The sequence below is a fragment of the Lycium barbarum genome, chromosome 10, assembly GCF_019175385.1.
Source record: "Lycium barbarum isolate Lr01 chromosome 10, ASM1917538v2, whole genome shotgun sequence".
Classification (NCBI taxonomy): domain Eukaryota; kingdom Viridiplantae; phylum Streptophyta; class Magnoliopsida; order Solanales; family Solanaceae; genus Lycium; species Lycium barbarum.
The window spans coordinates 123453048-123468539 of NC_083346.1; the positions used below are offsets into that span (position 1 = coordinate 123453048).

Below are 15492 nucleotides of genomic sequence, written 5' to 3' on the forward strand. Positions count from 1 at the left end.
ATTTGACTATCGAGAAATTATCGAGCCCTGAAATTTGTTATGTTAAGATAAAAATTTATTTGCATTCGATATTCATACCAAATTATTATTTAATATTGTGCATTCCATTTACAACAATTGTTAAACAGATAGGGAATATTAAACTCGATATTTAATTTGGACAGGTCATGATCCCTTCTCTCCCTACCAACAAACTAGTTCGGTAGTTCCCTGCATCAGCACTATTTTAATTTTAATTATTTTCCTTAAAATAATTACAGATTTTTCATTGATATAAAATGATCAATCATTGGTACCTAATTAAAAGCTCTTTTTTTCTTTTGGTGAAGGACGTCGGTCTCAACTCCTATTCCCTCCATAATCAAATTATTAGATGTTGTTATCAGAACCAAATCTCTAATTTAATGATATTATAATTCCTTATTATATGTCCATTTTTTTTTTGTTAAGGAACTTATCTCAACTCCTATTCCGTCCATCATCAAATTGTTAGATTTTTTTTTAATAAAAATAATCAGAACCTAATATTTAATTTAATAGTATTACAATTCCTTGCCACGTGTCATGTCTTAAATATTTTTTGCTAAGAACATCGATCTCAACTCCTATTCCTTCCATCATCAAATTATTATAAAATAATGAGAACCCAATCTTTAATTTAATTGTATTATAGTTCCTTGCCATAGGTCATTCTTTTAAAATACTGCTTTGGTAAGGATATTGATATCAACTCATATTCCCTCCATCATCAAATTACTAGATGTTGAATAAAATATACAATACACAATCTGTTAAGTTTAAAGTCCACAAATGCATTAAGTGAGGGACTTTAAAGGTGAAATATGAATTGGGAAATGGAGGGAAATAAAAGTGGAGGGAAATGAAAGTTTGAAAAACAACCTTTCAAGTGAACACTTCTCTCATATTGGTGGTTGAAAGTGTTATGTGTGTGCTTATATTAAGCAACACATTCTCTAGCTCATAAAGGGTTGAGAAGAGGACCACCCCTTGTGTCGTCGCTCGACTCGGCTTCGTCTTCGCAAAATTAACTTAATTCATTAAATTCGCGAAATTATTTTTTTCCAATGGAATTTTTTTTCCCAACGGGCATCACGATGATCAACGGTCATCTCCTTCACCGAACAGGCACTTTCATGCTTGTTCAGATCAAAATAACAGGCTATAAATTTTCAGAGGCTTCGCCTCATTTGTTTACACTGAAAAACTGAAAACATTTTTATTCTTTGAAAAACGCAATTTCCTTTCCCCTCATACTGCATTCTTTTCAAAACCAAAAATCAATAAGTGTCGTGTGATTACTACCATTCGTTGAGTTCGCTGAAATTTTGCAATTTCCATTGCCGGTATTGCAGAATAGAATTTCGTTCTATCCTGGGAAGAATTAATCCAAACATTTGGCAACTGTGAGGGGATTAAATTCTTTAAGGAAACATAATTTTCTGTGGGCTCAAAATAAACACACTGTTCTTTAGTTTATGTAATCAAATTACAATTTGATTAACAGGAATCACACAATCTTCATTTTAATGATAATATAATTTTCTAGAATATGCCAGTATTATAAATTTATCCTAGATTCCCTTGTCATTAATCTTCACAAAGCTTCGTACTATAATATCTTTTCTGATGTCAATATCAAAATTTCTAAGTAAGATATATTTATCTAGAGGATCCAAAATATAAAAAAGTAAGTAAAAGAAGAAGTCATAAAATAACATTTATAAAAAACAATTTTGATCTTATATATAACGTGTATTTATTCTAATGGAGAAGGTTATTAATTAACCCTTTGCATCCCCTACCTATATATATGTATAAACACTTATATAGTTGAATATTTTCAGAAGGAACAAATAAAATCTAAATTCACATCCAATGTAACTAATGAATACTATTCCACAAATACTGTTTTGAAATTTTGAATCGGTCTATTCCATTACAAGGTAAATGGATAAGAGATTACCTATGTAATTAATACTTAATGTGTCAACTGGTTAAAACTGAGCACCGAGCACCAGAAATCGGTAGGATCTTACGGTATGTTCAACTACGTAATAAAAGTGGGATGAGATAGCCATGGACTTTGTCTCCGAATTAGTCATTAGTCAAAGTCTATGATTACAAATAATCAAATATTACACGTAACTATAATAAAGACTTTTCTTTTTATTCTTTTTTATGAGTAATTGTGACCAAGTCAAAATTAAATCTACGTGGAGCATTTTCCTGTAGAAGAGTCAACTCTCTGTTGAATGAGTCTTTCTACGTGTGAAACAAGTCAAGAAAAATGTTGAAATTAGTGTTTTTGGCGCTATGAAAGAAAGTGGAAAATGTTTGCCATTGAATTAATGATAATACTACCGGTAGTACTTTGACGAAGATTTTAAGTCCTAAAGATTAATGAATAATGTCAAAATGTTAGCTCGAGCAAGTAACATTAAGTTAAAATTTAAAATAGTTTTAAGGAAAATATATAGATTCAAAAAGTATGGCATCAATCTTGAGTACCAGAAGCAGTATTTTTAATGAGTTTAAATTTCACATATTGATAGTGTGAAAAGAATTAGATAATCGTATCACTTATAAAGGTAATTTCTGGTAAATTTATATGATATGCATTAATAGGTCCCAATGCGAGGGGCTAACATGTTCGTAGCCATCCCAAGGTGTGACCATAGAGAAGACCAAGCATATGCAATAATGCAATGCGCCACAGGAATATGACAACAACTTAGCAAGTCCAGGCTGAGGCCATAACATAAAACGGAAGGTCGTGCCACAAAATCTGGGATAAAAGAAGATTGACTTGTAGTTGGGTGGAACTACAGGCGCCATATAGGCTATTTGTGTGCCACTGACACTACGGAGAAATAACTATGCCACTGACACTGCGGAGAAATAACTAACCTCTATAACAGGCTAAACCACAAAGATCATATAGAAATTATTTACACTATCAGAGTGTATAACTTAAATTCATTTTGATATATAAGTACAGGATATCTGAGAATGCTCTGCTTGTATAACATCTCTTTAAGATTCAAAATCAATCCCAACCCTTATCAATGATTCGTTCAAGAAAGGTAATACATGAAGTCTTAGGTGTAGTCACATACAAAAGGGTGGTCAGTTGAACATCCTTCGTCGGGAATTTCTACTATGTATATAGAAAATTATACTAAGTATATGGGTAAAAGTTGTTATATATATATTTTAAATCTTGAACACCTTTAGCTAAGTTCCTAACTTCGCTGACCACTTGATCAAGAGATCATAGACAAAGATAGTTGAAATGCCACCTTTGAAGTCTATTCACAATAATGTTGATCAAATTTCCTCAACACATGTTATGTTACATCATATAAACAAGAACAGAATTGAACATATATACAAGTAGCTAGTAATTTACCAATTACCTGTTGAACAATTAGATGATACTATATAATGACTAAGAATTATTATTGATTGATAAAGATTCAGACATTTACAGATATAGATGAAGAACTCATGGATACACAGCCTTTCAAGCGTTCAATAATGGCGTTCCGACTAACTAGCCCTGAATGAAGGGTCATCGGAAGCCCTTCCTTGACACATTCGTCATACTTTTCTAGAGCAGATACAATGTACGTGAAATCTGGCCTCTTTGAAGGGTTAGCGGCCCAACAACGCTTTATGAGTTGTGCAAGCGCGGGTTGACAACTCGCTGGCATGGGTGGTCGTTCATTCTGCAAATTAGCAAACGTGTTAATCAATCAATTAATCAACTACATCTTAATCTCAAATGCGATGAGATCAACTTAAAACGTGAAAAACTTTTTAAAAATGGGTAATGTGACGCCAAACGTAAAAGAAACTAGGCCATGCCTTCCATTTGGCACATCATCAGCAAAGGCAGATTCAAGATTTAAGCATAATGGGTTCGATCTTCATATTCTTACTACTGAACCCGTTATAACTTTAGAATTATGGGATCAAAATGTAATATTTACTGAAATTTTAATGAGTTTTCACATAGCATATATCTAAGCTTCTTGTCAAAAATGCAAGGTTCAGTGGAACCCGTACCTTAAGCCACTGGGTTCTATGTAGAGAAAAACTTTTGGTTCTGCTTCTCATACATTTGGTTGAGACTTTTCTGAGTGTTTTTTGTGCTTCCAGGACCATAAACCATCCAACAGTAATACATTATTTGTAGGTAATATAAGAGGTTTTGTACTCTATTAGTCTATTATGTGAGTTATGACGCAAGCAACAGGTGCAATTAAGTTAAGAATAAACCACAGTAGTAATGATATTCAAGAATGCCATCTGTTCCTGCATTGTTACTATCATCTCTTTCTTTTAACTCTCCAGTATAAGTTATATGACATGACAAACACTAAAACAGTTAATTTTTGGATACAAGAAGTCAGGGGCTGATGCAATGTATAAGATACGGGTTCATCCAAACCCGTAATCCACTCAATAAGTACAAAATAAATTTTGAACCCAGTAAATCAAATAGATTGAGATGGAATTTAGAACTCGAACCCATAAAATTCAAATTCTGGATCCAGAGCTGCGAAAAGTAACGTTTAACGAAGGCCATTTGCACCCTAGGCTACTTGGCCTAGCTCAGGAGTCAGGGCAATTTCATTTAAACTAAAGACACAAAATCAACTATGAACTTCATTATATGAAAGAATGAGTTTTAAATTAGGCAAACCTTTTCAGCAACAGCAAAAGCAGCCTGTACTGGTGTCATTCCTTGAAATGGTAACAAAGCTGTTGTGAGTTCCCACAGCACAATCCCAAAACTGTAAACATCAACTTTCCGCGTATACGGTTTCTCCTTTATCATCTCCGGTGCCATCCATCGATATGTTCCCATATTACCTTTGGCCTCTCTGCACTGCGTTTCAAGACACGACGTGCCAAAATCCGCGACCTTAACACGCATCTCATCATTTAAGAGTAAATTACTCGATTTCAGGTCTCTATGGATCACCCCTTGTGCATGAAGATACTCCATTCCTCGCGATATATCGAGGGCTAGCCTCAGAATTGTCTCTGTTGAGAGTGAATATGGCTCTTTCTTGTTGAGGTACATCCTCAGTGTCCCTTGTGACATGTACTCTGTGATGATACAATATACCGGAGGCTTCTTACAGGCGGCAATGAACTGTAAGATAAATAAGAGATGTTTTTTGTAAGAAATTAGCAAGAATTTATCAGTAGGTATGTTACTTGGATCCTCCAAAAATGCTACAACACCCATGTCGGATCCTTCAAAATGCATAGTTTTTGGAGGATCCGACACACACCGACAGTATATTTGAAGAGTCCGAGCAACATAGATTAGTAGACTATGCATTAATTTGTTAAAGTTGCAGCATATTGATTGAATTGATAATGTCAAAATACTGCCAAAGACAAAAGAGTTAAAGGACATGGCATTTGTCTCATTTTATTTACCCCAAGGGGTGTGTTTGGTATGTAGGAAATTCTAATGTTCTCATGTTTGATTGGTCAAGATGTTTTGGAAAATATTTTCTTCATGAAAACAAGTTCCTTAAGAATTAAAAACCCTTGTGAGAGTAGGGAAACCAAGTTCCATAAATTGACATTTTACAATAAATGTCTCCTGCGCACCTCCAACACCCCACCATCGACCCCCACTCCACAATCCCCACTTCTTTCATCTATAGTGTTTGCGTGAATTATATATATAAATGCTTCTTGGATAAAATTTTGTGCTACTTATCAAACACAAGAAATAAGTAAGAAAATCATTTATTTTCAGAAAAACATTTCGAGGAAAATATTTTCTATGGAAAACAATTTCCCTTGTTCCAAACACACCCTTAATTGAAAACAGTTTATGGCGAGACAAATGTTATGGCATATTTAAGACCACAAGTTTCAAAACTCTTACGACCACACAAATATTACAACATGTTTTAGACTACGAGTTTCAAAATTCTTCCTTTCTATCTTAAACTCTGTATCGAGTCAAACTACGTCACATAAATTATAACGAATGGTGCAATAAGTAGAGGAACTTTGACCTGCACTATATTGGGATGATAGAGTCTAGAAAGCAAAGCAACTTCAGACTTGAACTGTTGTTCAAGCTTAGCTCTAGTCTCCTCCTTATGAGTTGGAATCCTCACCATTTTCACAGCAACTGCTCTTTGCTTGTAAATTCCTCTATAAATTCTGCTATGTGCACCTGATGCAAATTTATTACCAATAAAAAGCTGAGATAAATCAGCTATCCATTCTTCTTTTTGATCCTCCTTTGAAGTTTCCCAAGTCTCAACATTATCAGAGTCCAATATCATTGACCATGAGTCTAAACTGTCAAATCTCTTCTTCTCCATACTCTCTATATTTGCTGAATTCCACTGTCTTCTTGATGATGATGGTGGAACTGATAATTGATTGCTCTTCGACCTTCGCAGCCTAAACGGATTGAAACAAGAAGAAGCCATTGAAATAGAAACAAATTATTTGGTTAAAGATCAAGTCTTTTTCACCTAAAAAGATGTTGGAAAGTGTTAACAAGAATAGAATACCAATTATTGGTTAAAACATCAAATTTTTTTCACTTGTTTCAGCCTAAAGAGATGGTGGAAGGTGTTAAAAAGAAGTAGCCATTGAAATAGAAACCAATTGTTGGTTAATGATCAAATCTTTTTTCAAGATGTTGGAAAGTGTTAACAAGAAGTAGCCATTGACATAAACCAAAAATTGGTTAGAGATCAAATCTTGTTCACTTGTTTCAGCCTAAAAATACACTTTGAAAAGGGTGTTTTTTGATCTTCTTAATGCGTGCACTGATTTCAAGAGACATGGATATCAAAGGGTATAAGTTAAAAACAAGTGAACTTCATTCATATATCTATCAAAGAAGAAGGAAAGATGAGTTAATCTCCAAAGAAGAAAAAAGCCCATCAAGACTTCTACAAGTTGTACTACAAACAGATAAGGAAGAAAGTAAAAATTGGTTAAAAAGATCAAATGTTTTTTCACTTATTTCAGCCTAAAAAGATGTCGAAAATCGTCAAGATAGAGACATTTTTCCAAAGGGTGTTTGTGTTTTTGATCTTCTGAGTGTGTGCATGAATTTCAAGAAATGCATGAACTGGTTCAACAAACATGGATTGCAAAAGGTAAAGTTAAAAATAAGTCATGAACTTTCATATATCTATCAAGTCTTGCAAGTTACAAGAAACAGAAATGGAAAAAGCTCATCAAGATTTGCAAGTTACAAAAAACAGAAATGGAAAAAGTAAAATTGATTTAGTAAAGAAGAAGAAGGCTCATGAAAGTGCAAATTTTTCCAAGAAAGAAAGAGAGTTGTTGTCTTGTGAAATTGCCATAACTTTTTTCTGTAATAGTCATCTGAAATAAAAGCAGTTTACATGAATTTTTCTCAAAGCAGAGAGTTTTTTCAGGGATGTCTCGTGAGTTTCTAAAATCCTAACTCTTCTCTTGTTCTCCTTTTGCATTAATCAATCAATGCTAAAAGTGCGCAAGTGGCCACATTGTCAAAGCTTTATAAACTCATTTCTCTCTTCTTTTAATTTTTATTTACTGAATTTTCAACTCCTAGATAATTAATAAGAATTAAGAACATCTTTCATTAATAATAACCACTGAATATTGTAGTGGGATGAATAAAATTCTTCACCCTTAACCAAAGTTCTCAAGTTTGAGCAGTAATATGGAAAAACTCTTGATAGGGAGTGATTTCTCTTTTAATAGGCCTTACGCAGCTCAAATAAGTCAGGGCCGGTCATCGGATGGGAAGCCGAAAACCAAAAGGGGAAAATTACAGCCTAATACCATTCGGCAATCTAGTTTACCTATACACAACATATACAGCCAAAGTGTACACTTTATACTAAATATACATATACTATACATACCTATACACAACATATACAACTGAAGTGTATAGGTAGTGTATACTACGGCCATGTTGGTAAACTAGTTGGCTGAAAGGTACATTTACGTAAGTTTCCCTGCATAAATACTGAAGATTTTCATGTTACAACTTCTGAAGTAAGGCTCCGTTATTCTTATAAGATTTAAACGTTTGAATCTAAATATGCACTTGAATATTGCTTTTAAAAATTAAAAATAAAAAAATAAAAAGCTTATTTTGAATTCCTCATCCTATGTTAGCATTCCATCCCTTCTTTAATTTATATTACATCTCTTTATGTTTAGGCAGTCCTTATTAACACTTTATTATTCTTGTTAAAGTTGTTTGTTTGATTTGGCATAATTTGAACCAAGTAACAGGGGCATTCTTAATTAGCCAAAGGAATCAAAGTATAGCTACATGAGTCTTCAATCTGCTTGTAAGACAAGTCTAGTAATTCCAAAATAATTCGTATAAGTTTGGAATTATTTCAAGTAGGATACCGTCCTATTCAAGATGGCAAAAGATATTCCTAAATTCACTAGAAACATTATCGTTTTAAATATTTTGATCAAGAAGAGAGTCGCAGATTCTTTAAAAAAAATTGTTTTCAAATAACAAAGTGGCAATAAGTAAGGCTCCGTTATTCTTATAAGATTTAAACGTTTGAATCTAAATATGCACTGGAATATTGCTTTTAAAAATTAAAAATAAAAAAATAAAAAGCTTATTTTGAATTCCTCATCCTATGTTAGCATTCCATCCCTTCTTTAATTTATATTACATCTCTTTATGTTTAGGCAGTCCTTATTAACACTTTATTATTCTTGTTAAAGTTGTTTGTTTGATTTGGCATAATTTGAACCAAGTAACAGGGGCATTCTTAATTAGCCAAAGGAATCAAAGTATAGCTACATGAGTCTTCAATCTGCTTGTAAGACAAGTCTAGTAATTCCAAAATAATTCGTATAAGTTTGGAATTATTTCAAGTAGGATACCGTCCTATTCAAGATGGCAAAAGATATTCCTAAATTCACTAGAAACATTATCGTTTTAAATATTTTGACCAAGAAGAGAGTCGCAGATTCTTTAAAAAAAATTGTTTTCAAATAACAAAGTGGCAATAAGTAAGGCTCCGTTATTCTTATAAGATTTAAACGTTTGAATCTAAATATGCACTTGAATATTACTTTTAAAAATTAAAAATTAAAAAATAAAAAGCTTTTTTTGAATTCCTCATCCTATGTTAGCATTCCATCCCTTCTTTAATTTATATTACATCTCTTTATGTTTAGGCAGTCCTTATTAACACTTTATTATTCTTGTTAACGTTGTTTGTTTGATTTGGCATAATTTGAACCAAGTAACAGGGGCATTCTTAATTAGCCAAAGGAATCAAAGTATAGCTACATGAGTCTTCAATCTGCTTGTAAGACAAGTCTAGTAATTCCAAAATAATTCGTATAAGTTTGGAATTATTTCAAGTATGATACCGTCCTATTCAAGATGGCAAAAGATATTCCTAAATTCACTAGAAACATTATCGTTTTAAATATTTTGACCAAGAAGAGAGTCGCAGATTCTTTTAAAAAAATTGTTTTCAAATAACAAAGTGGCAAGATGACATATGACACATTGTCATATTTTTTCAAATTATCGATTTTTTCCACTAAATTTTAAGAAGGCACATCACATATGCCCAAATTTTACTACATGCCTAACTCTTCGTTTTGATGGACCGTAAATGAGAACGCGTTTTTCAAGTCACCTCATTCGTCCAAAAGAGACTGGACGGGATTTAAGACTTACACGACCACAACAAATTTAACGTGATTTATACTCGGAGTCACTCCCTTAGCGGTCCAGCCACCACGCCGCAAAGTGGAAACTCTTGTAGAACCTCTAGTGGATAACACTCTCTCGAAGTACTAATTAGTAAACAATATATAATTATATGAAGTTAATTATATGGTACAAATAGAATAAATAAACAAGTATTATACCCGAGAACTAAAATTACATTAATTGAACGTGATTCATGTAAGATGGACAAATCTCAAAAATATTTCAGTTTGGGTTTAAATTTCAGTTTTGTGTGAACAACCAAAAGATTGTTCAATGAGTTCCTTTTGTAAATGCATTTTTTGCACGGATTGACCTTCAAAGGCGATTGTCTTTATTTTTGCCCTTCGCTTAAAAAAGTGATCGAAAATCCCCGAAGTTTTGGGTTCAAACCCTCACTCAGTCAAAAAAACAGATTCACAAGGCAAGACTTCGCGAAAATTCTGCTTTAAGGCAAGTTTGCCTGAAGACAGAATTTGCCTTGCGAAATTTTGCAAGACAAGATTTTTTTTTTTTTATTCTGCTGGAATTCTACAAAAGTTCCCGAATAGGCCTAATTTTGCTACGAAATTTTCCCTGTGATTTTTATTTTTTACTGAGTGGGGGTTCGAACTCAAAACTTCGGTATTTTCGACGAAGGATAAAAATTAAAATCAGCAATTTGAGGGACAAAAATTAAAAACCACCCCCGAATAACGCTAATCGTGCAAATTGCCTTGTACATGTGGATGGTCCATGAGGAAGATGATGGATCTGGACTGGCTTCAGGCCCAACACTTGAAAAACACAACTGTTCTGGGCTGGGGAGGAGGCCCAAATCAATCTCAGTTGCCCATGTAATCAGTCACAATTTTTCATCTGTTAACCCTTTTTGGGATGATTGTTTAGTACATTATCCTCTTTTTTATTTCTCTTGCAATTTATGGGTCTTTTAGATTCCGGTTTAAAGATTTCTTTTTAGCAAATTGAAAATGTTATGAGAAAACGTTAGGCCATGGTCTATGATTTTGTAGACTTAAACGACATTTTAATGTTTTTTTATGCCTCATAGGTAATATTTGCACTTTTTTGAAAAACTAGAGATAAAATCTGAATAATGGCATAAAAACGGATATTTGTGTTAATCGTCCGTAACTAGTTTATATTTTTTTCCAAATGCAGCAACACTACTTACAAAATTTAATTGGCAATACCAAGTTCATTTTCTCCTAATAGGAAATGGATGGAAGAGGGAGACCAGTTTGAAATCAAAGTTTTCGTTCAACTAAATTCTGTTGACAAACACCTCAAAGAATTTGAAAATTAGATATTCCACCTCAACTAATTTGGTGAATCACTTGAACAATAGCATTGTACTCTAAAAATAGAAGAACAAACATTACTTTCCATCTCATTCCTCATCAATTTTGGCTCTTGGAAAGAAACCAAAATAACCTAACTGTTATAAATATCCCAAATTAGTGGATATCCATTAAGTTAGAAATATCTCAAAATATCCCAAAATATCTCAAAATATCCCATGTCTTGTTGCTTCTATAAATAGGATGCACAGATGCAATGTTGAAAGAGCAGAAGTAATATAATCTGATATCTCTCTACATATTTCTTCTGTGTATTTACTTCATAGTTTTTATTTTATAACACGTTATCAGCACGAGTCTCAACCATCTTGAGCAAATACTTTGAAAGCCTCGAAGTTGCTGAAGGCCTTATGCCAATATTCTACTGGAAGGTTAGTTCGCAAATATGAATTGATTAAATGAGTTTATATCCGTGAACATCAGAAGTGGTAATATTTTTACGGGCTTATTGTGTTTATGATTGAAGATGTGTTAGAGAAAAATTCTCCACATTATATGTATGTCTCGATTTGCTCCTGAAGTAGCAATATATTAAAAGAGGCTATAAGCTATCACGATTTGATATGCTTAAGGCGCGTTCAGATAATTATGTTTTATTCCTGAAGAATTAAAACTTTTGATAAATGTTATAAATATAAACGTGCATCTGATTGTGAAAATATCATGATCCATCTCCAGAAGAGATAGAATAATTGAGAAGAAATATTCTTAATATTATATGCTTTACTCTTGAAGTACTAAACTCATAAATTTGCTCCTGGAGTAGCAAACTTTGAACTCTGCTCCCGAAGTAGTAGAACTTTGAGCTCTACTCACAAAATAGTAAGACTCTGAATTCTACTCCGGAAGTAGTAAGACTCTGAATTTTACTCCTGAAGTAGTAAGGCTTTTAATTTTACTCCTGAAGTAGTAAGGCTTTTAATTTTACTCCTGAAATAGTACAACTCTGAAATCTACTCCCGAAGTAGTAGAATTCATAAATTTAATCCTGAATTAGTCAACCTTTAAACTTTACTCCCGAAGTGGTAAAACTTGAAACTTTACTCCCGAAGCAGTAAAACTCTGAAACTTTACTCCTGAAGCAGAAAGAATTACCAAAATATATGAGAAATACTCTGAAGCAATGTCTTCTTGTGTTTGAGCAAAATAACGAGCTATTGATAAGCGCCGTATTTCAAGCACATTTAAATAATCAGGTTTCATTTCCCGAAGTGGATGAATAAATACCACAACTTATCTCCTGGAGGGATAAAATACAAGTAATGTAGATGTTATATTCTGGTGGTCTGAAATTTAGACATTGCTACATGTACCTCTCGTACGTCGAAACATATTTCTAAGGCAAAAGGAAGTAGAGTAGAATGCTTTCTCCTATAACCACATTAATATATTATGGTTAGTTGTTATTGATTTTCTTGAAGGAAATACCAATTAATGTATTTCTTTATGAAGGATTTGATTATTATGTGTTTGAGCTTAGATACAAAATACTCAGTTAATGATGAATCTCCCTGAAGGAGATGTTTGAAATATTGAAGTTTAGAATTCAATGTTTATTTCGTGACACCAGTAGTGTCGAAATTTACTTTCATGGTACCAAAAGTATTTAAGAAATATTTGGTAATAGAAATTAACGATCAAAGGCTCCAGAAGAGCTAATTATTTATTTACAAGTATCATGACACTAGCAGTGTCCAAATAATATATGATTATGGTGAACAAATTGATGTCTCTCGAAGAGCTTATATATGATAGTACCATTCATCTCAGATCATAATTATTTCGATCGGAAAATAAATTATAGTAAACCTGAAGTTTACTAGCGAGAAAAATGGTCATCATATTGAGACTACAGATGATTGGAAGATTGAATATCTCCAACTTATTACGGGTAGGGTCATGTGTGTAAAGCGTTACCCGAGCATGATGAGATCGCATGTCACAATAAACCAGAAGTTTTGACATAAAATTTCATGCAATAGTAAACCAGAAGTTTATTAAAAGAAATAGCACTCGTCATAGTAAACTTGAAGTTTACGGGTACAGATAATTTTATCAGTTGATAAGACCATTTTGATCGTCCTGATTTAAATCTGATGTGCTAATTGAGTATTAAAAAACATATTGAAGAACTAGAAGATTCTTCAAGAATTTGTTTGTGTTGCTTGTTCTCATGATAAGTTGATTACACGAGCTAATGTTGGGACTGAATCCCCAAAATTCTGAAAAATATAAAAGGTGAATGTGGGCCCCTTCACCTGCAATGTGATGTCTTAAATAGATGCATCTATTTAAGACAGTCACATGTATGTTTATTGTCAACTGGCAGTTTGACATTTACAAAGTTGCTTGCTCAAAATAATTGAGTTGGAAGCACAATTTTCAGAATATGTAATCAAGACAATCATCTTGATAATGCTGATTTATATCTAAGTTGGTTTGGCATTGGATGCCTCCATAATACAGCTAAACCATTGCTTATGAGAACAGAGTTTCAGATGTTGGTCTGAGATATGATATATTGCATACAACAGCACTTGTATGCTTCAGATCAATAAATTTTGATAAAATTCTCCTCTCATATTTGGTTCAGGGTCAGGAACTAGATATTTCCATCTTTTAGCATTTGATGTGCGGTACATGATTAATGGATATACCATGATGCACACAGATGGATTTTCCCAAAGAAAATGGGGACATATGTCACTAAAATAAGGGGGAGAGAATAAGCAGCTAAGAAATATGTTGTGAATTATCATCAGTATGATCCTCAGATAATTCAAGTAAAATGCTGGAAGCATTTGCTGACCCAACTATTTCATATTTCATCTGCAAAATGCTCTTAATGTCCCTGAAGGACAAAGTCTACAGCGTGCATGGAGCATGGTAGACCAATCGGTTCCAAATATAATAATCCTTGAAAAAGGGAGGAGCAAATGATCATAATAAGGAGGCAATGTGCTCTTGAAGAGCTACGACATAACACTTCATAAACCTTATAGGAGGTTCAGGTACCTAAAAATAATGAAGTGATGAGATCTCAGTAAGTTATGTCGAATTGCGAACCGATACAACATGATATCTTGTCGACAATATACAATATAGCGCGCAATATTGTATAAGGCTGTGAGGATTTGATTTCTACGTCTCTTAAAGCATGTTGACGTAGAATAATTACCAAGTAAAATGATCCATCTTGGTAAACGTAATGTTTATTGGGTCAGCAGTCCAAACAACAGAAGATGTCACATTATTTATACTGATGGATGCTGTCACAGCCTATGTGGCTTACTTGATGAAATTATATGAAAATTCCTGAAGGATATAAAATGCCTGAAGCATTTGGTTTAAAGTCTCGGGAAATGTATTCAATCACATAAAGCTCGATCTCAAACGGGCTATATGTTTACATGCGGAGGTACTGCTATATCATGGCGATCGACCAAGCAGTCCATTGTTGCTACTTCTTCAAATCATGCTGAGATAATCACTATTCATGAAGCAAGTAGAGAATGTGTGTGGTTGAGATCAGTGATACATTTCATCAGAGAAAGATGTGGCTTGAAGTGTGATACAAAAATACCCACAATATTATATGAAGATAATGCTGCATGCATAGCTCAATTAAAAGGAGGATTCATAAAAGGAGATAGAACAAAGCACATTTCACCAAAGTTATTTTTCACACATGATCTCCAGAAGAATGGTGATATTGATGTGCAACAAATCCGTTCAAGTGACAATCCTGCAGATTTGTTCACTAAATCTTTGCCAACTTCAACTCTTGAGAAGATGATATTCAAGATTGGAATGCGAAGACTCCGACATCTGAATCTTGGTTTTCGTCAGGGGGGGTGAAATACGCGTTGTACTCTTTTTTCCTTAACCAAGTTTTGTCCCATTGGGTTTTCTTGGTAAGGTTTTTAATGAGGCAGCTCTCAAAGCGTATTTCTAGATATGTGCACTCTTTTTCCTTCATTAGGACTTTTTCCCACAGGGTTTTTTTTTTAATAAGGTTTTAACGAGGTACATCATCTATTAATGAACATCCAAGGGGGAGTGTTATAAATATCCCAAATTAGTGGATATCCATTAAGTTAGAAATATCTCAAAATATCCCAAAATATCTCAAAATATCCCATGTCCTGTTGCTTCTATAAATAGGATGCACAGATGCAATGTTGAAAGAGCAGAAGTAATATAATCTGATATCTCTCTACATATTCTCTCTACATATTTCTTCTGTGTATTTACTTCATAGTTTTTATTTTATAACACTAACTATATTGTCATTATATATTTGAATTATTTTGATTTTCTTCCCTTGTCCCTCAAAACTCTCGAATCGAAACT

At 33.3% G+C, this 15492-nt stretch overlaps 1 protein-coding gene across 1 annotated transcript; it reads right to left on the reverse strand.

Annotated features, from left to right (window-relative positions):
* Positions 1-3456: 3456 nt before the first annotated feature.
* LOC132614257 (serine/threonine/tyrosine-protein kinase HT1-like) lies at positions 3457-7479 on the reverse strand. The gene is made up of 3 exons (XM_060328671.1): positions 6072-7479; positions 4730-5185; positions 3457-3749 (listed from the first exon to the last, which is right to left on the reverse strand). The coding sequence occupies exons 1-3, from the start codon at positions 6495-6497 to the stop codon at positions 3498-3500; spliced, it is 1134 nt and encodes a 377-aa protein (XP_060184654.1). The 5' UTR covers positions 6498-7479; the 3' UTR covers positions 3457-3497.
* Positions 7480-15492: the final 8013 nt, after the last annotated feature.

Coding starts and splice junctions, on each gene's coding strand:
- LOC132614257 (XM_060328671.1), bottom strand. CDS start 6,497: ATGGCTTCTTCTTGTTTCAATCCGTTTAGGCTGCGAAGGTCGAAGAGC. Junction 5,186..6,071: donor ATCATCCCAATATAGTGCAG/GTCAAAGTTCCT, acceptor TTTATCTTACAG/TTCATTGCCGCCTGTAAGAA. Junction 3,750..4,729: donor CTTTTGCTGTTGCTGAAAAG/GTTTGCCTAATT, acceptor GCTAATTTGCAG/AATGAACGACCACCCATGCC.